The sequence below is a fragment of the Telmatherina bonti genome (genome assembly GCF_933228915.1).
Source record: "Telmatherina bonti genome assembly, chromosome: 10".
Taxonomy (NCBI): Eukaryota; Metazoa; Chordata; class Actinopteri; order Atheriniformes; family Telmatherinidae; genus Telmatherina; species Telmatherina bonti.
In genome coordinates this window covers 25,908,113-25,928,578 of record NC_136628.1, presented here as the reverse complement: position 1 = coordinate 25,928,578, position 20,466 = coordinate 25,908,113, and the positions used below count along the sequence as shown (strand labels likewise).

Below are 20,466 nucleotides of genomic sequence, written 5' to 3'. Positions count from 1 at the left end.
CCTACAATCTTTACATTGTAAGGTGATTTATCTGGCTTTCCAATGATGCATAGTATATCACTATTTGGTATTAATAAAAGGAAGAAATAATTGTCCAAATACAAATTTCTTTACATTTCGTGCAACATTTATATAAATCAAAGTCTTCATTTAATTTAAAGTAAAATATTGTGTAAAGTCTATTGTTAGGCCTCACTTCTTTATATTTTGCTAACAATAGGCCAACCCAGAAACACTAAACCAAAAGAACCATTTCAGCATAATATCATGGAGAAGAAAAAGTGTCCTAACAATGTAAACAACCCGTTCCACAATATACATTTTTATAACTGCTCAGACAGGGCTCACTTCTCTTTGATTTCTTCATATACAGACGTGAACGTGACGTGGCTCTGAGTGTTGACTTGCAACATGTACTTAATGAAAGGTTGAATATACCGACTAAACAGTGCTTCTCCCATGCTATAATTTAGCAAGCAGATATTGATTTTAGTGGTAAACCTTGTAAACCACTCAGATGTTTTGTGTGGGACTTCAAATAAGCTCCAGGATATGTTTGTTCTTTTATGATCGCTGCTTTTCTTATACGGTATACTCAATGAGGTCCCAAAGCCTATGACAAGCTGAAAATCTGACTTCTTTTTCCAAAAGAAATTTGAAAAAAAATATTTTGAGGTTTTAAAAACATTTTAGGAAATAAATGAACTCCTTGAGCAAGACGTCAGATCTTCTTAATCATAACAAACTTCAGACTTGTTTAAACCAGACAGCTTGCAGTGATTGTTTATATCGGTTGTAAAATGAGCAACAACTGTAAATAATTTGTTTAGTAAACACTATAAGACTCCAAATAGCAAAATCAAGGTTGTCTTTTGGTCTCAGAGAACATGCCAGGTTGAGTAAAAGCATATTAAGAAAAGAAGCTAAGATATACCTGGATTTCAGTCTAACTTTGTAAATTCTGGCTGTCACAAGGGGAGTGTGTGTTCGTCATTAGGAGATAAAACAGGAGATAAAATGGTGCATTGAGTTATCATGCTTTATCAAATTACTTCAGGCCCAGCATGACACTTTCTTTGACAGAAAACCCTTTAACAGCAGCTGTAAACACTCAGAACTGCTTTTTCCTATATGTGTAAGAATACAGAAGAGTCAGAAAGGAGTGCATAATTTTCGCTTCCAAAAGAGAAAATAACTATTTTGCCATTCTTCATGAGGATGATGAATACCATGTGCCTCTGTACAATATTCTATAGCATGTGTGGTCTGGGAGAAGAGTAAATAAACATACTTAAATTCCTTATAGTTAAGCTCAAAATGATTCATACTTGAGGTACATTTAGATTTACAAACAATTTCTTCTTGACTAATAAGTTTCTTTTTGCTGGCAATGACGTAAACTAGTGACTGGCGGTTGCAACGGGTGGCTTTGTTGATTTTTTAAAATGTTTTTATTTACTGAAACCATTTCTTAGTAATATATTCCCTTTTTCTAGTTAAAAAAAAGTATAGATATAAAAACATTTTAAAAAGGTAGTCATACCAGTGTTTCCACATAGCAGACTGATATCTCACAGTACAGGCTTGGTAAACATCATAATAATCACATTGAAAGATCTACTGAGTCGACAAATAAATTTGAACAGCAATAACAACCAGCAAAGTCTTTATTTTCTTATCAGTCATCAGGGTGTTGTAATGATGGCCAAAAATCTTTTCTTTGTCTCCATTTATGTAAATCAGAGATGCTTTTTGGCAGAAAATAAATTGGAACTGTTTGAAAAATATGTCATGAAAATCTTTTTGATAAACAGTTCTATTAAATGTACATATCAATACATAAGTATTCATACAAAAAGGTTGTAAAATGTTGAAGGAGTGTTCATCTTCTAAAGATGTGCCGATACAAATAACTGAACAGTTTAAAACTTTTAAGGAAGAAAACAAAATTAAAACTTTGTTCATACAAAATACTCAGTATTTTAAGATAATATCTGCAGGATTAACATCTGAGTGTGATTTTAAAAGAAACCATTTTCATCTTTAATAAATAAAAATAGAAAAAAAAGGAATTGAGGTTACATGTTGTGTGACATTGTAATAACACTGCAGAGCCAGAGTTTGAAAAAAACCTTCTGTTTCTGTGATATCTGAACCTAAAAATGACAACAAAAAAGACTTTATTTGACATTTTAAAAAAGTAATAACGTAAAATTTGAGCAATTTAAAAAAAAAAAAAATGGAAAAAGAAATATTTCCTGTCAAACTTGCCAGTAATAATTTGAGGTAATCTTCCAAACAAACAGACATACGCATACCAACCACATAACATGCCTCAGGGTAGTTTGAAATTAATTGGCTTGAATAGTTGTGTTCAAAGAAAGCCTGAAATGTGTCTGGATCTGAGGTAAAGGTGAGACAGAAATATCTGTTTTAAAACACACACACACACACATATACATATATATATATATATATATATATATATATATATATATATATATATATATATATATATATATATAAGCATAATTTAATTTAATTTTAATATTAGTCCTAAATAGATTAAATAAGACTTAATAGTTCACCAAAAGAACAATCAAACACAAGACTTTAAATGAAAAAACAAATGCGCAAACTAGTATTACACCTTTTTATGTACAACATCCAAGTTTATTTTAAACACAAAGCAATGTCAGATGAGATTTTTGTCATGGACTCAAACCACACACACACACACACACATAATCAGCCTTTTCACACTCTGTCAAAGTGAACATATGCTGTGCATTCACTCGAGCACAATTAATGAACAAACCAGAGTTCATGCTATTCAAGAGAATTTCCTTTTTATGTTCACTGAAGAGAATGAATTAACCCTGCTCAGTGAACCCTGGTGTATGTGTTTGCAGCCAGAACTCACAGAACCAATGAGTAAATGAACAGTGTGCCTAAGAGTTACATCAACAACGTATTTATATAGACATGCTCCACCTGTATGGACTACAGGGTACGTTAAAAATTAAATGAAATGAAAAGTTGTTTATTTACCCCAGATGGAAATTACAATGTTGTGGGTTCTTTTGTTTATTTGTTTAAAAAAAACAAAAACAAAAAAAACAAAAACCCAATAATTATTATTTAGAAGAAGATAGTGCTTTGTTCCAGATGGACTTGGCTGCTGACAGGGATGATTTATGGTACATTTTTGTCTTGCATAGGAATTCATTCCAATTTTCGGTAACGAAAACAAAACCTTTAGTACAGTATTGTTTCACTGGAGGGCGCTACTACAGAGCTTCAGGTGGTATGGGACCAACTTGGAAAGGAGGAGGCCATTCACTAGCCTGTTTTAGCTACACACATCTAGCTACTGTTAGCTAGCCGGCTGCTAACGAGCAAGCTAAAACATTAGTTTGGCTTAATGTCGCCCGCCCAATTAAGTGATGGCAAACGAACAGTGTTCACAGACTGAGGCTGGTGAGTGTTGGGCATTCATTTGATTAATTACTGAGCATGTAGCATTTACAGAGTTTCCAGTTGTGTATCATCTGGTGAGCTAGCCAACCGAAGCTAGCTAGCGTTAGCTCGGCTCAGTAGCAACACTAGCTGGTGCCAATCTTCTAATTAATGTTTTCTTTACAGAATTATATTACCTCATCGCTAGATTTCTACAGTCTGGACCTTGTAAAAAAGCAGCACAGGTAACATTTTAAAATTACATAAATGTTTGCAGTAAACAGTCGCTATAAGCCGCCTTGCTAGCATCTCAGGCTAACTGTGTGTCTGTTGTTAGATCCTGATTGAGGAGCTGGAGGAGTATGAGGTAAGTTATCATGGACCTTTCTGTGTTTGTCTCCATGTGAGCTGTCCGTAATGTTGCCTATCTGGCCGCATTGAGGGCATTTTGGTATTTTTGCACGGTGTTGAATAAAGGTTCCCCTACCGAGTCGAAGCTGGTAGCTAAGCGTTATCTCTAATGGGTTGTTTTTAACTTTAGCTGGTCCCGCAGCGATGGAGTTGGGACGGGAAAAAATACAAACGCACCTTCCAAGACTGGGTAAGTGGGAGGTATAAAAATTCAATTTTCAAGAAAACGAACATTTTTATGTTTTCTTTATCTTTATTACCGATTTTCACATATCAGTTGGTGATTATTTTGATTGTGTATTTACTTAAAAAACAAAGGTGGTAAAATTGTGTTTTTGTTCAAAAGAATATTTTTAACATCGATTTTAGTATGGGCCTGTTGATAAATAACTAGATGGGCAATGCTTTTGTGTGGGCTAATGGGCTGGTACAAAAGAGGCACGGGCACATGGTGATAGGTTGAATCAGTTTTAGATAGCTGTCAATCTTGTTGCCAAGCCAATCAAATCACAGTTAGATCTACGAGCGAAGCGAAAGAGTCGTCTGAAGCTTATTCGATTGGTTGTGGGCCTTTTTGTCCCGCCTCCTTTTAGCTTCTCCCCTCAATGTAACCCTACCAAAACACTGCTGCAGATTATTATAGTTAAGAGTTGACAAAGATAAAGTACTAATTTAATAATTTTGTACCCCTTTTGTTTGTTTTACAATATTTAAATTTATTCGACTCAAAAAATGTCAACATAGAAAAAGCTAAAACTAAATTAAACTGTACAACTGTTCACAAATGTGGACTACTTTTTGGTGTTTGATCACTTTTGAGCAGCAGCTGTGTTCAGGTAAACTGGAAAGGTTGAATTAACAGATGAGGTGCTTCAAAATGAATTGGTAAATTAAAAACATTTTTACTGTCACAGCCACACATTATGGTACAGCAATGCATAATTTTGTGAAAGCCTGTGTTGTGCTGAGTGAGCATTTATATTTAAGTTGTTGCATTTGGCAGACTGCAAGGATGACACTACCATTTAAACTAATGACTAAATTTTTTTTAAAGCCCTCACAGTAACAGTGTTATTTCTTAATCTCTGCATATCTGCTGCCCAAACAGTACAGTTTTAAAGTCCCTTAAATCTCTTTAAATGCTGTATTTATACATCTGTTTTATTAAATCATAATAATTCTCATTGACTTTTACAGGTAATTTTGAACCAGCACATTCCCGCAGACTATCTGCTGCAAATTTGCCACCGTATAGGTCCGCTGATAGAGAAGGAGATCCCACCTAGTGTTCCTGGAGTCCAAACACTCCTGGGGCTTGGAAGGCAGTCATTGCTTCGTACAACCAAAAGTGAGCTTTTTTTTTTCCCATCATTTGTTCATTTTTTCCCTCTTTGCTTGTTCTCACACCACTATATGTGTTTATTATATTTGTATGCACACTGATCTGATTTTAATAACTTATTTCTCTTTGTATATGCAATGTAGGCTGTAGCCACAAAGTATGCAGTGGCTCAGCTGTTGCTGCGCTCCATCGAGGCCGCCCACCAGAACCTCCAGTCGTTAAGGGAAATGCTCCAAATATCGGTGAGTAACATTGTCAGTAACCTTGTATAGATAAATGATTTCTGCCTGTTTTTAAATACACAGATCTTTGGTGCAGTCTCTCGCCTCTACTAATCCTTCTTATGTATTTTTATAATAAGTGTCCATCATGGGTGCTCGCCAGACCACAGGCACGGCCCGTTTTGGCCAGGTTCTGCCGTCTTCCACCTACCAACACATGAAGATACACAAACGTATCCTTGGTCACCTTTCCTCAGTCTACTGTGTTGCTTTTGATCGCACTGGCCGGCGGATATTTACGGTAAGTGATGATTTTGTTGTTAGTAGCAATATATTTACCTGAAATTTGTTCCATTATTTGCTCATGTATTGTGGGGTTTTTTTTAGGGTTCTGATGATTGCCTCGTGAAAATCTGGGCCACAGATGATGGTCGGCTCCTGGCAACACTTCGAGGCCACTCAGCAGAGATCTGTGACATGGCTGTTAACTACGAGAATAGCCTCATTGCCTCAGCAAGCTGTGACAAGATCATCAGAGTGTGGTGCCTGCGCACCTGTGCACCCATCATTGTTCTGCAGGCCCATGCTGCCTCCATCACATCCATACAGGTGATAAACCTTAAATAGAAAAATCATCAGGTGTTGCACGAATTTTTGAGGTTGGGATGGTTTTAAAATACTTTCTCAAAACAGTTGAAATTAGAGGTGTTCGTTTTTGGCTTTTTTACTGACATCCAATATACTAAATTTGTCCAACTCTTAATCTCTGATGCCGTCATCACACGACACTGATATTTTTGGATCAAGTTATGCCAAACAAACTATTTCTAGAAAAATACACATGACATCTCTTATATTTTTGTCATTTTTAATTTGGAGACTTAGCTGAAGAGTTTGATAGTATAATGTCATATTGTGTAATTTCCAATATTGCTTTATAGTGTTGTTATTGGCTGATAATATTGGTATGCTGATAATATTGGACATGTGAGTTGAAATACTTGGCGTATTCATCTTATTTCTGGTTTTAAAAACCAAATCAGGTGACTTTTTTTAATTCTTTTTCTCTCTCCACTTAGTTTTGCCCTGCAGCCAAAGGGACAACACGATACCTTGCCTCAACAGGTGCAGATGGTATGGTTTGTTTCTGGAAGTGGCACTCACTCAGCATGAAATTTGAGTAAGTATAGTCCCACTTAATGCAACTTTTTTTTTTTTCAAATGCTATTTCCTTTTTCTTTTCCCTGTAAATAACCACACTCATTCGCACAATTTTTCTTTTAATATAGTGATCAACCAGTCAAGTTTGTGGAGAGGTCACGGCCAGGGGTCCAAGTGTCCACTTCTTCTTTCAGTAGTGGTAAGTAATCTTCACATGTTTGGTCATATTTTATGTATCAGATGTTTTTCCTAAGCTGGTGATGATTAGTTGACCAAAACTAAGATTATTAAACCCAGAATATCTGAAGCAGCTCCATACTGACTCTGCCTCTGTGTAACCAGAAGATATCCAGGTTACATATAATCAGATAAAGACTTCCTTTTCCGTGCACTTGCGGAAATAAAACGGCTGCTAATCCACTGATTACCTTGTAATGACAAAAAGATGAATAAGCCAAATGATAATTGGTCTGTTTCTGTAATAGGTGGCATGTTTATGGCTACTGGTGGCACAGATCATATGGTCAGGGTCTACTACCTTGGTGCTGAAACTCCTATGAAGGTCTCTGAGATGGATGCTCACACGGTAAGAAGCAGTTGCTGTAATGTTAGCATTTTTTATTGTGTCTATCTATGAGAGTTTAGTTTAAACAGTGACTGAGTATGAATAATAATTGTCTACTTTTTGACTTTTCAGGATAAAGTTGTGGTTGTTCAGTTCAGCAATAACAGCGACAGGTGAGATCTGCATAGATTTGAAGCCATTTTTGTTGTTACAATCCTCTGATGATTAAATGAATGTGTATTTCCAGTCTAAGGTTTGTGAGTGGCAGCCGTGATGGGACAGCCAGGATCTGGCACTACCAGCAACAGGAGTGGAAAAGCATTACTTTGGACATGGGAGCAAGGCTGCCTGGGTAAGAGGAGCAAACCATTCCACAATAAGGTCTCACAGTGTCCATCTGTCCGTTTCTCATCTCAATCCTTTGTTTTCTACAATATTTCCCTGTAGGAGCACAGTTGCCAATGGGGACGATAAAACCAAGCTGGTGGTGACCATGGTAGCTTGGGATCGAACGGATAGCTCCGTCATCACAGCAGTGTCAAACTACTTGATCAAAGTGTGGAGTGCGACATCTGGGCAGCTTCTGCATGTTTTGTCTGTGAGTCGCTCTCTCTCTCTTCATCTTTTTTTTTCCCATCCTGAGAAACCTTCATTTAAATAAAGAGTGAAACTACTTGCAATGTCTTGTAAATGAATGTGTAATCTCTGTTCTAGGGACACGATGATGAGCTGTTTGTGCTAGAGGCCCACCCTTTTGACCCCCGCATCATGTTATCAGCCGGCCATGATGGCAACATTTACATCTGGGACCTAACCAAAGGAGTCAAGATCCGCAACTTCTTCAACATGGTAACAAGACAATTGCTACGTTGACATGGGAGTTTTAATTCCTGTTTAATTCTGAATAAAAGTTAATTCTCCTTTAAACTGATGGAAAATGACCATGTAAACACGTAATTCCTAATGCAAATTACTATATGGAATTAATTCCGATGTGTCTGGTTTATTCGCATTTTAATTCCAAGCTATTTAATTCCTCTGTCATGTAAACCTTAATTCTCTAAGTTAATTCCGGTCGTTCTGCACATGCTCGTTACCTTGTCCTGTCCTGATGACGCGCGTTGTTTTGCCTCTCGTGTTTGGTAGTCTATCTTTCTTCTCCTTCTCAGTTGCTGCAAAAAGTGAAGTAGTATGCTCGTGTTGAGCTGGTACTTCAAAAATATAATAAAAATAGTGGCGAAAATGGTACTTATTATATAGTTTTTACAAGTTACAACTGAAAAGACGAGAAGCAGGGAGTGAACTTTGTTTATTTTCTGTATACGTCATACTTCACGTGCACCCTCTGTCTAATCAGAACCCTTCCTAACCTGCCGCTCTAAGGAAGAATTTAGTAAGGACGTGTTTCATGTAAACCTTCATTCACAATTATTAATTTCATGTAAACTCGTAGGAGAATAAGTTAATTCTGAATTATTAATTCCAAATAAAAAAACATCATGTAACTGTAGCCAATCTCACACAAGTGTAGCTGCCTCTTTTTATTGTTCACTAGCACTGAAATATGTTTGGTTTTTTTTCTTCTTCCTTCTAGATTGAGGGCCAGGGCCATGGTGCTATTTATGACTGCAAGTTCTCGGCTGATGGGCAGCATTTTGCCTGCACTGACTCACATGGCCATTTGCTCATCTTTGGCTTCGGCTGCAGCAGACCGTATGAGAAGGTAACAGCATGTTGCTGCAAGCTACCATGTATTCCCCAGTAATCATTTGTCATATCTTCCTCCTTTTAGAAAAACAAGTTTGCCAACATGTCTTCTCTTGATCTCTCACAGATTCCGGACCAGATGTTCTTCCACACAGACTACCGACCTCTTATTCGTGACTCTAATAACTACGTTTTGGATGAACAGACACAACAGGCTCCTCACCTCATGCCTCCACCCTTCCTGGTGGACGTTGATGGGAATCCTCATCCTCCTCACTACCAGCGCTTGGTTCCAGGAAGGGAGAACTGCAAAGAGGACCAGCTAATACCTCAGCTAGGCTATATGGCTAACAGTAAAAAAAAAATCATTACACAAACCTTTCGGAATGATTTCAGTTTTAATTTAGGAGGTATTACAGACACTTTGATCCATATTGTGCATATTTTTCATTTGCTAAGGTGAAGGTGAGCTGGTTGAGCAGGTACTTGGCCAGCAGACGGCGGAAAATGGTGAAAGCTTATTGGACAATCTCATCAGGCAGTTGCAGAATGAGCAGGATGAGCGTCACAATGCAGAACAGCAGGCTGAGAGAGAAGAGGGTATGTTTTTCTGTTCTACACACTTTTTTTTTTTTTTTTTTTTTTTTTTTAAATTTACCTAATCAGTCTGTTTAAAAAGACAATGCATTATAATTGACATATCAATTTAGATTTAAAGTGTAATTGTAAAAGCTGATTGACACTTTAATATAAGCCAAATAAATTCTCATCTTTAGCTGCTGACGAAGCAGAGGTGGTGCCCTCCTCTCCAGCTCCAGCTGAACCCCGTAGAAGTGGGCAGGTGGATGGAGTGTGGCAAATGCAGCATAATTCCCTTCGTAGTCAAGTGGCCACCGCCAGGGACCTGCTGGCCTGGAGTCGCAGAGTGGTCGTCAACGAAGTGCCACAAGGGATGTTCAGGTGAGGTTTATTCTTAAGAACAACACTCACACAATTTCCTGGAGTCTTCATGAAATATATTTGACATAACAGAGAGGGACAGGGCAGCAACTCCTACTTCTATTAATTTACACCTCTGTTCAAATGGGTCATTTTTTTGTGGGGGCATAGTGTGATCAATGACTCCATTCCTCCCTTCTTGTCCTCAGGGTCTCCCTCTTTTGAGATTTATAGCTCTTAGGGTCCATTTACGCTCTTTACGTAGGTAAATGGGAGTGTCCATCGGACATGTCATACCTCGCCGTCCTCATACTTTTTTTTGCATCTTTTGCGTTGCCATGGTTGTTAAGTCAGTTTATCCACTAGTAGGCAGTGCTGAGTTCAGAGTTCTCGTCCGTGTTTTGACATGGTCTGGTAGTAGTAATACAAGACTGGAAAGTTATATACAACTGTCCAAAAAAATCAAAAGAAGTAAAAGAATAGAACTATTAAGTTTTTTTTTTTTTTAAAGCTATTCTTAGCATCTTCTGCTTCTGGTGCTTTTTATCTGGTGATTTTTGTCTCCCTCTTAATGTTTCTTCTTTTCTCTGGTTTGTTTCTTTCACTGGTTGCGTATCAGCTAAACACTCAACCCTGCCCCTGTGATTTCTAGTGGTGTTCCTCCATTTTCTGTGTCAAGTGACAGATTTTTTTTATTTTAAGATACATTTTGCTTGTCTGCAGTTCAGCTGTAAACAGTGAATAAGCTACCAGTCCTGCTTGAAGAGACAATCTTGTTGCAAACACTCGGTACAGAAAGTAATACCTGATGGCTAGTTACTAAAGTGACTAAGAACTCGAATTTTAGCTTCATAAACTGTCATTCCCTTTTTCTTTTCTTTTTTTTAAAAGCAATTGCCAGTGCTGTTAGTGATGCATTCAGTGACATATTGCTACCATGAATATCAGATTATAGCTTGCATTTCTTCACAGAATATAAAACATTAAACAAAGTACTGGTACATTATCATTATTATTATTATTATTATTATTATTATTATTATTATTATTATTATTATTATTATTAGTGTATTTATTCCTGACTCGAATCAGACCGTATGTCTGATGAGGAAATGTAATGTTATTGATGAATCAAAAAGCAAGACCAAACGAGGTTTAATTTCTCTCCTCATAAGAGGCACAGTGAATGCAACATCATCTGAAGTTAAAGTGAAGGAGAGAAACAAAGGAGGGAAGCGGAGGGATATTGTAGACTGATCCAGCAAATCTCAACAGCTTATTGAATAACACATTTTCAGCTCTAAAGGGCACAAAACAGAATGCCAGGTAGCTTTCCTTGTTTTGTTTTGTTTTTATCCGAGTCTTGAATTGATCATGATATCATACACATAAATATGTTTTTACTTTCATTAGTATTTTTTCCTTTAAGCATTCATTTTTTCCGCAAGTTTTAGTAAATGTACTTATTGTAATTGTATTTAATATATTTTATTTAGAGTTTTGGAGGAGTGCCGACAAGCCAAAAGCAACATGGAATGTTCTCTTTACAATGCAGAGAGGAGGAAGAAACCAATAACCTTCACACCCAAGGTACACCAGTTTTCCAAGTGACTTGTTTCACATGTCAGAAAAACTTTGAAAGGGGATTCATTCTTTTTGTTCCACCTTTTTCCACTCTGTAGATTGATCCTCTGACTTCTCGACTACGCTCCCTTCGGCCCACCAAGAAAAAGCAACAGCGCCATGCCTATCAAACCCGCTCAGCTCAAGTCCGCCGGCCTGGAACCAGGAGTCGAAATACCAGCAACCACCGTAACTCTGAGAGCCAGATAGACTCAGATAGTGGAGATGTATGTTCCATCTGTTTAATTCCACAAATTTCACCATGACTTATGCAATTTTGGTGATGGTGTTGGACATGGCATAAAAATGAAACCGAAATGAGCTCTACCAGTTTTAAAGCAGATATCTATTTTGCAGCAGGCAGCAGAGCAGGGGGAGCAGTCTGATGTCTCCTCTGATGATGAAGCTCAGTGGCAAAGTGAAAGCAGCTCCAGGTAATTATGTTCGATTGAGCAATGTTCTTAGAATGCAGTTCTGCTTGAGCACTTAACATGTGTGTTTGATTTGCAGCGACTCGTCCAGTGAATACTCTGATTGGACGGCTGATGCAGGAATCAACCTCCAGCCACCGAAGCGACCATCCAGGAGGCCTGTACAGCCTCCAAGTTACAGCAGCTCTGAGGAGGAAGAGGGTGGGGATGAGGCCAAGGACGAGAAGAAGAAGGAAAATGAGAAGAAGAAAAAGAAACCTAAAGAGACCAAACAGGTTCTAACATCCGCCAATGCTGAAGTAGTTAAAGTGACACTCTGACACCTTACAAGGTAAATTCTGTATCTGAACATCTCATAAACTGTTTACACTCAGAAACCCACATCCTCTCTGGCTGAACTTAACGCCGACGAGTGGCTGCCACCTTCGTGGATAATGGAGACCGTCCCACATCGCTCTCCTTTTGTTCCACAAATGGGAGATGAAGTAAGAGATAAACATGTATCGAAAAAAAAACATCAAATGTATTGCAATACATACCATTTAAATCATGACTCTTTTTCCCCCTCCAGCTCATTTACTTCAAGCAGGGCCATCAGGCCTACATGCGGGCTGTTCGCAGGGCTAAAGCCTACAGCATCAACCCTCAGAAGCAGCCGTGGAACAAACTTAATCTCAGGGTGAGGATGCCTGGCCTCAATATGCCCTATTAGAGCAGAATCTATTGACAAAAATCTGCGACCAATTGTTGTAACTTCCTGAAATGGCTAATTTTAGATGCTGTTTACATTTGACCAAAGCAAACAATATCAGCTTTGTCTGCATTGCCCCACAATGTAATGACTGTATGTAGGGCTGGGCGATATGACCAAAATCTCATATCCTAATATAGCTCATTTTATATCTGCCTATAGACAATACGATATACATAATGATATAAAATAGTTTGTGTAATTTTGTGTCAGTCATCAGTTATTTGCCAGATGTGCTTGGCCACAGCAGCAGTGAGCTCCTTCCAACTGCGGGAACTATGGCCGCATGGCATTTCACGGGTAAATGCCTGTTGCAGCATTTGCGTCTGGAGTTTATTATGAGCAATTTCACTTCCACTTGACGCTGCTTTTGCGGCTTTTGCTCCTTGACTCTATTTTTTATTCTGTTTTCTTCATCCCGATTCTTGCGCAGGTGTTAAAATGAGTTACCGGTAGTTGTGTCGGAGTCCGTTGTTGGGACTGTGAGCTAGTCTGTTGTCGGTTCCATGTCGTTCATTTTATATACAAACTGCATCCACGCGACAGAAATTTTATGAACAAGTTCAGCAGTTTTTAGTTGGCTGCTCATCTTTTAGTGAATTATCCTGCTCTGAACGCGTCTGCTACCGTCTTTCTCCATGTTTTTTTATATTGCAGCGTGCATGCCCTAAGCGCATCTTGACATAAAATACTGCAGTAAAGCACCTTATTGTGGCGTAAACAATAGAATCTCATATGAAACAATAGCCATTTTCTATCGTCCAAACAATGTATATCGTTGTTTCGCCCAGCCCTAACTGTATGAACAAAAAGAACTTGTAGAGCAGCATTATTGAGAAGCATGAAGAAACTTAAACCCAAGTTCAACATGCATTGCACAAAATGCCCGGTTTACTGTCTTTAACTGTTTCTGCTATTAACATAACTGATTCACAGAGGTTAATGCTCATCTTCTATTCCTTCAGGACCAAGAATCTGTAAAGGTGATTGGGATTAAATATGAAGTGGGACCACCCACCCTCTGCTGCCTAAAGCTGGCTTTCTTGGATCCAGTCTCAGGGAAGATGACCAACGAGTCTTTCTCCTTAAAGTAAGCGTTTATTTTTGGGACATACAACATGGTAACCAACTAAGAATTTCAGTAAATCTAAGTGTTTTTTCCACTTTTTAATTATATTCCCCAAGGTATCATGACATGCCTGACGTCATAGACTTCCTTGTGCTGCAGCAGTTTTACAACGAGGCTAAAGAGCACAACTGGCAGCCAGGTTGGTTGGTCCCCAGCAAGCTTTGGACATGAAGTGTTTTTGTTGTGGACTCTCTTTCACTGAGGTGTCATCTTCTCTGTAGGTATGAGGTTCCGCAGCATCATTGATGACGCCTGGTGGTTCGGATCCGTTGAGGATCAGGAGCCCCTACAGCCAGAGTATCCAGATAGCTTGTTCCAGTGCTATGCTGTAAAGTAAGTCTGCTAATGAAAGAGGACTCCTCAAGTCCAAAAATAATGGATCAATGGTTTCTTTTAGTACTGTGTGCCATATGTTAAACATTACACTTGTTTCTGTTTCATCAGGTGGGATAATGGGGAGCGGGAAAAAATGAGTCCCTGGGACATGGAGCCTATTCCAGAGGAGGGTCAGTAGTACTAATATTCAGTGTTTCTTTGAATTCAACTGCTTTTTGGGGACAATAAGCTGTCCTTGTTTTCATTAAGATTTTCACTTCTTTCTTGTTAGTTTCTTTAAATTTTCCTCTTTTTAATTTAAGTTTTTTGTTCAGTATAAATCCTTTTAAAAGTTGCTCTTATTGATCTGCCTTTGATTCGAGTGTTTTAGAGACAAACTGCCCCTGCCAGGAGCTGGATGGATGAATTTTTACATAAACTGTTCATGAAAAATACAAGAAACCTGGAAAATTTTCTTTTGTTAAGACATACTGGAAACAAACTGAGAGTTTGATTTATTCTCCTACTCATCTTTTTTTTTTTTTTTCCCCCTCAACATTTTCTTGTTTTATCAGCTGCTTTGCCAGAACAAGTTGGTGATGGTGTCGAGGTGGCGGAGGAGGAGCTTAAAGCTTTGCTCTACAAGCCTCAGGAAGGAGAATGGGGGGCTCACACGCGAGATGAAGACTGTGAGAGAGTCATCCATGGCATTGAGCAGCTTCTCACGCTTGGTAGGCCGCCAAACAGATACAGCTTGTTGCAGAAAGCCTCTGTTTATTTTATCTGTATCTGATTTTACTTGTATTTATCTGAAGATGTAGCCAAAGCGTTTGCATTACCAGTAAACTTGCGGGACTACCCCCTGTACTGCACTGTGGTGGCTTACCCCACTGACCTCACCACTATCCGCAAACGACTGGAGAACCGCTTTTACAGGTGAAGCATTTTACAGCGTCGCATTTTCTTTCGGCGTAGATTCAAAGCCTGGATTTGCTGCTTACGTATTTTCCAAGCTGATATTTTTCTCTGCTACAGGCGGATCTCTGCATTAATGTGGGAAGTGCGTTACATTGAGCACAATGCACGCACTTTCAATGAACCCCAGAGCCCAATTGTAGCAGCAGCTAAGGTGGTCACTGATGTGCTTCTCCACTACATTGGGTAAAGAAGTTAATTTTATATGGTCTGTACAACGCTTGTCTCACTGCTATAGTGTCACACATTTTATCTCAATGCATGGCTTGCTTTGTCCATCAGAGATCAGAGCTGCACAGACATCCTGGACCTGTATCACAGACTGAAGTCTGAGGTCAGCAGTGAAGAAGCAGAGGTGGGATGCCTCAATTTTGTACAATATAAAGTAAAAGGAAACTGTTTTGCTTAATATTATTTAGTTTTGTCTTTCTATATATTATTTCTTTTTTTTTTTTTTTTTTTGCTTTATATTTGTACGTTCCTTTGCAGGTTGACTTGGATGTGGACTCTGACACTCCGGGGACATCCACAGGACATCGGGTAAGACAGATCAGCATTATACTATAGCAGGACGTCTGAGTTTACCAACAGTGACTCCAGCCTCAGTGAATGGATTTTGTCTGTGTTAGGGAGCCATATCGAAGCGAGGTGTGGTTTTGGATGCTAAAGCATGGCGAAGTCAATGTCGAGAGCTGCTGCGTCGGATGATAACCTCTCCGGATTCAGAACCATTCAGACAGCCTGTGGATCTCTTTGAATATCCAGTAAGTCAATTTGAAATAAGCAGCTGACATAAGGCTACTGAGCCAAGAAAACATAACAGAACTGTAAAAGCATCCAGTTCAAGCTGTTAGTGTGGACTCGTATCTCATTGTTTTTTCCTCTCAGGACTACCGGGACATAATCGATACCCCCATGGATCTGGGTACTGTGTCTGAGACCCTGGTGGCAGGAAACTATGGAAATCCAATAGAGTTTGCCAAAGATGTCCGCCTCATTTTCAGCAACTCTAAAGCTTACACACCTAACAAGAAATCCCAGGTGAAAACCATCCCTGAGAGAGGAGGAAAATATAAAATTAAATTACTCTGATGGTTCGGTAAAGGTTTGGTGTTTTAAATTGTGCCTTTATTTCATGTCTAGATTTATACCATGACCCTAAGCTTATCGGCCTTCTTTGAAAAACACATCATCTCCGTCATCTCCGACTACAAGTCTGCTGTTCAGAAGGAGCGGCGGGCTCGTCAGAGGTTTAGCTCCAGGAATAGATTGCACAATGGAGGCAGCTCCCCAACTAACGATCCATCGCCCAGGTATTGAGCTTCATTCTCTAACCTCTGCACTCTGTTATTGAGACAGCTATTCAGGCTGAGCTAAACTATTTAGTTATACTGAAAATCGGTATTTCTTTTTTTTTTTTCTTTTCTCATTTCTATCCCTGTTTTAATAAGACTTTTCTTTCTGTTCCTTTTAAGCTGTAAAAGTCCAAAATGCTAAATTGTGTAGTTTGTATGTGCAAAATGTTGCTTCTTTTCTGTTATTTATTTGCTGATTCCTTCATAATAATTGATTTATTCTTACACACGTCCAGTCTGAAAGGCAAGTACAAGGCAGGAAAGATGTTGGAACCAGAAAACTCCCAGACCTCAACCAGGAGGCGTTCTCGGAGACCGTATCAAGGTATGACAGTACTGGGATGTTTTCTTACATACATGTGGTGATTTTGTTGTCAAGTTGAACAGAAACAAATCAATAAAAATTTATTTAAGTTCTTTTTATTTTATCTGATCTGACTAAAGTGTACTCATGAGAATATTTGTTTATTTTATTTACAACTAGAAAGAAATGCTGTGTAAAAGATAAATAAAAACAGCATGTAATGATTTGCAAATCTTAAAAACCCCTTTTCATTCCCGATAGAACAAAAACAATTACAAAATGCAATATTTTACTATTTTGGGTAAAAACAAACATTTCCTCTCAGATGTAAACAGTGGCAGAGATTCACCAATCTAGGGAAAAATTCAATTAAAATAGAGACAACTTAAAAATTTTTCCTGAAAATAAAATTGCGAAAACTTTGAAGAACTTACCATACCAACTTACACTTAACCTAGTTATTAAATCCTCCTCTTGGTTAGATTTGATTTGTTCCTGGTATTTTTTTCAATCATTTGTTGCTTCTGTTGAAACTTTTTTGAGATGTTGCAACCTTCAAGTTCAAAATGAGTTGAGATTTTTGATGAAAATGTGGAGGCTGTAGCTCAGGAGGAAGAGCAGCTGTCTTTCAACTGGAAAGTTGGGAGATTCTATGCTGAATCGAAGTGTCCTTCGGCAAGACACTGAACTCCAAGTCCCCCAATGTCTCATATGCAAGTCGCTTTGGATAAAAGCGTCTGCTAAATGACTGTAGAATAGAAAAGAAAAACAGTAAAATGTCAACATTTGATGTTTTTATTCTATTGGGAATAAAACATCCGTGTATGGCATTTCTAGTGTTGTTTTTTTTTAAATTATTGATCTATAGACTCTTTGCCATTTTGATCTTTATTCTTATCCGACTGATCAAGAAGGTCTTCTATTATCAGATGTGTTTATATGTGGATTTTCTTGTTTTTACATGTGGATTTTTTTGTTGTTGGTAATTGTTGTGTTGATGCTTTAGCCCAGAAAAGCAGCAGTGTAGCAGAGGACGAGGACAGCCAGCCGCCCTCTCCAAGTTCAGGGAAAAGCGTAAAGAGCAGAAATCAAGTGCCACGTCGGGTGACTCGCAGCAAAGCAACTCCAGTGAAGAAGTCAGGTATAAAAAGATTATCATTCTGCAGTCTCAGCACGTTCGCTGTTGGCATGACGATAACATTAAACCATTTGGGGTTTTTTTCTGTGCCATACCAGGGAACCGGCGTAACTTGCAAATAAGTAACGGCTCAAGACGACGTCAGGAGCAAGAACCACTACAGTCCGACAACGACAAAGAGGCGTCTGGCTCCGACAGCTCTTCGTCAGAGTCATCCTCAAGTTCTTCATCATCTTCTTCGTCCTCATCATCTGACAGTGAGAACAGCTCCGATTCTGAGGAGGAGAAATATGTGGAAGGGGGAGGAGATCATGACTACAGTAAAGCCCCCTGCCTGTCGGTGCGTCTGTCGTTGAAGGGGAAGGTGACGGCCTCAGGGAAAAGGAGACATGATGAGGAGGACACAGAGCAGTCCCCTAAACGAGCACGAGTCCAACTGCTGGTGAAGAGCGAGGACGAGGAGGATGAAGAGGGGGAGGAGGGGGAGGGGGAGGAGGAGGAGGAGGAGGAGGAGGAAGAGGAAGAGGAAGAGGAAGAAGAGGAGGAAGAAGAGGAGGAGGAAGAGGAAAACCCACAGCAACCAGTGGATATAAAACATGAAGAGCACGAGGAAGATGAAGAAGAACCTGACGAGGAGGAGGAGGAGGAAGAGGAAGAAGAGGAGGAGGAGGAAGAGGAGGAGAAAGAGGAGAAGGATGATGAAAACTCTGAGACTCAGACAGCAGCAGCAGCAAAAAGTCCAAGAAGGAAGCGGAGCAAATCTGGACGGGTCAATACGCGCAACCGGGGCCGCAGAACAGTTGTGTACAGGGACGAATCAGAGGATGATGGCCATGGGTCGAAGGAGGACCCTCTCAACCTGGGTATGTCCCGCTCAGGACGGGTACGCCGTATGACAGAAAAAGCCCGTGTCAGCCACCTCATGGGCTGGAGTCACTGACACCCCTTTTCAAACCTCAATTAAAAAAACTTATAAACAAGTAATACATCAGGGATTTTTTTTTTTTTTTTTTTTTCTTTTTTGTATGTGTGTATATAATGGAATAAATATATATGATTTTCTTTACTCAAGACTGCTTAGAAAACTCCAACTGATAGCTGGTGCTCAAGAACTGTTGCCACGGATTTTTCCTCCCTGGTCGACAGCTACTGTTCAGCACAGACTCTTTCCGACTGGACTAACTCACCTCGGCCTTACTACTTACTGGAGGAGCCCTTTTTGTTGTTGTTGTTGACCCGACACTGCTCTCCTTCCCTTCATCCTGAGCATTTTACGTCCAATCCTGAAACACTACATTTACTCCTCTTCATCCCTCCTAAAACATCACAGTGATCACCAAAGAAGGATGCACAGATGCCAAATATTGGTGCTCATATTTATCCCCCTTTTTAAGGATGTTTTTTCTAAAAATTAATTGTAATTCAGCGAGACTTTAGTGGTTGTTGATCAGTCACAATCACTGTGAGATGCATATGTTATCACTTGTTAAATCTCAGAAGAAGTACTCAAAAAACTGCTGTGTGGTGTTGTCTGGGGATTAGCAATACTGGGAGGGGGGGAAAGTCAGTAGAAAACAGTGCATTAGTAATATCCTGCTTCATGTCTTTGGTCTGTGAATGCTCTTTTGTTTTTGTTTCTTTTAAGCCCTCAAATCGATTTTTAGGCAAAACTGGGTGTTTTTTCTCTTTTAGTTGAGGCTAAAAGTGATTTCTTCTTTTTTTTTTGGGTGAATAACCACTGTATCCTTGTGGTATTTGTAGTCTTGTATACCCAGATTGCTCAGACCTGCACCCATTCATAGTTGCTTCCTCGACTCCTCCTCCACCCGGCACATGCAAAAGGGTCTTCAGACAACTTCCATAGAAATATTTATTTTTTCATTGGTTGTTTTTTTCCCCCTTTGTTTACTTTATTTTGTACAGTAATAGTGATGAAGAAAAGGAGATATTTGCACATTTGTCTACTCCATGTGGCAGCTGAATAATAAAGATAGTAGAGATATAAGATAAAACCTCATGTTTTTTGAGTGGGATTTCAAACTGTGCTAGGCCAGCATACTTTAAAGTTAAAATAAAGTTAGAATAGGGAGATTGCAAATTACTCTTGTGGATATGTATGAATAAGATGTGGGTCTTGATTTGTGCTTTTCATTATGCATTATGAAAAAGAAACTGTGCCGCTCTCCTGTCTGTGTGTATATGAACTGATGTATTTCTAACACTGGGATCAACTGCACCCATGAGGCTGTGTTTTTTCTTTTTTTTTTTTTTTTTTTTTTTTTAAATCCCATTCATCTTTTTCTCATATGTTTTTATTTTCTGTGACCATGTCATATTTTCTTCCTTATGGGCGTGGAGTCACACAGGACATCTTCCTTACGGAGAGAACGCGTTTTCTTTAGTGTTACGTGCATAATGTTTACATAAATTGTCGTGCTGTCATGCAAACATTGCGCTAAAGTCATTTGAGGCAGATTCTGGTTTGGAGGTAACCTGATGATGATGATTATGACTCATATTGTCGTTTTAGCACCATGTGCTGGAGTCCATACACACCTCATCATCCCTCTGTGTGATTAGTAACATAAGGGAGTTTATTTTATAGTTTTCTTCATGTCAGGTTCTCATAGATCGGCATCT

At 38.9% G+C, this 20,466-nt stretch overlaps 1 protein-coding gene across 1 annotated transcript; it reads left to right on the top strand.

Annotated features, from left to right (window-relative positions):
* Nucleotides 1-3,446: 3,446 nt before the first annotated feature.
* Nucleotides 3,447-18,909, top strand: brwd3 (bromodomain and WD repeat domain containing 3; the record flags this gene model as incomplete). The annotated part of the gene is made up of 40 exons (XM_079247224.1): nt 3,447-3,480; nt 3,646-3,704; nt 3,797-3,826; nt 4,001-4,060; nt 5,068-5,218; nt 5,356-5,454; nt 5,574-5,734; nt 5,821-6,042; nt 6,513-6,613; nt 6,723-6,793; nt 7,080-7,180; nt 7,292-7,332; nt 7,407-7,511; nt 7,607-7,757; nt 7,874-8,008; nt 8,754-8,882; nt 8,994-9,219; nt 9,326-9,466; nt 9,643-9,826; nt 11,302-11,395; nt 11,488-11,655; nt 11,786-11,862; nt 11,939-12,134; nt 12,234-12,344; nt 12,431-12,538; nt 13,576-13,700; nt 13,796-13,878; nt 13,961-14,072; nt 14,184-14,245; nt 14,630-14,785; nt 14,870-14,990; nt 15,090-15,215; nt 15,312-15,384; nt 15,519-15,569; nt 15,659-15,793; nt 15,918-16,070; nt 16,173-16,342; nt 16,621-16,709; nt 17,695-17,829; nt 17,925-18,909. The coding sequence occupies 40 exons, from the start codon at nt 3,447-3,449 to the stop codon at nt 18,764-18,766; spliced, it is 5,388 nt and encodes a 1,795-aa protein (XP_079103350.1). The 3' UTR covers nt 18,767-18,909.
* Nucleotides 18,910-20,466: the final 1,557 nt, after the last annotated feature.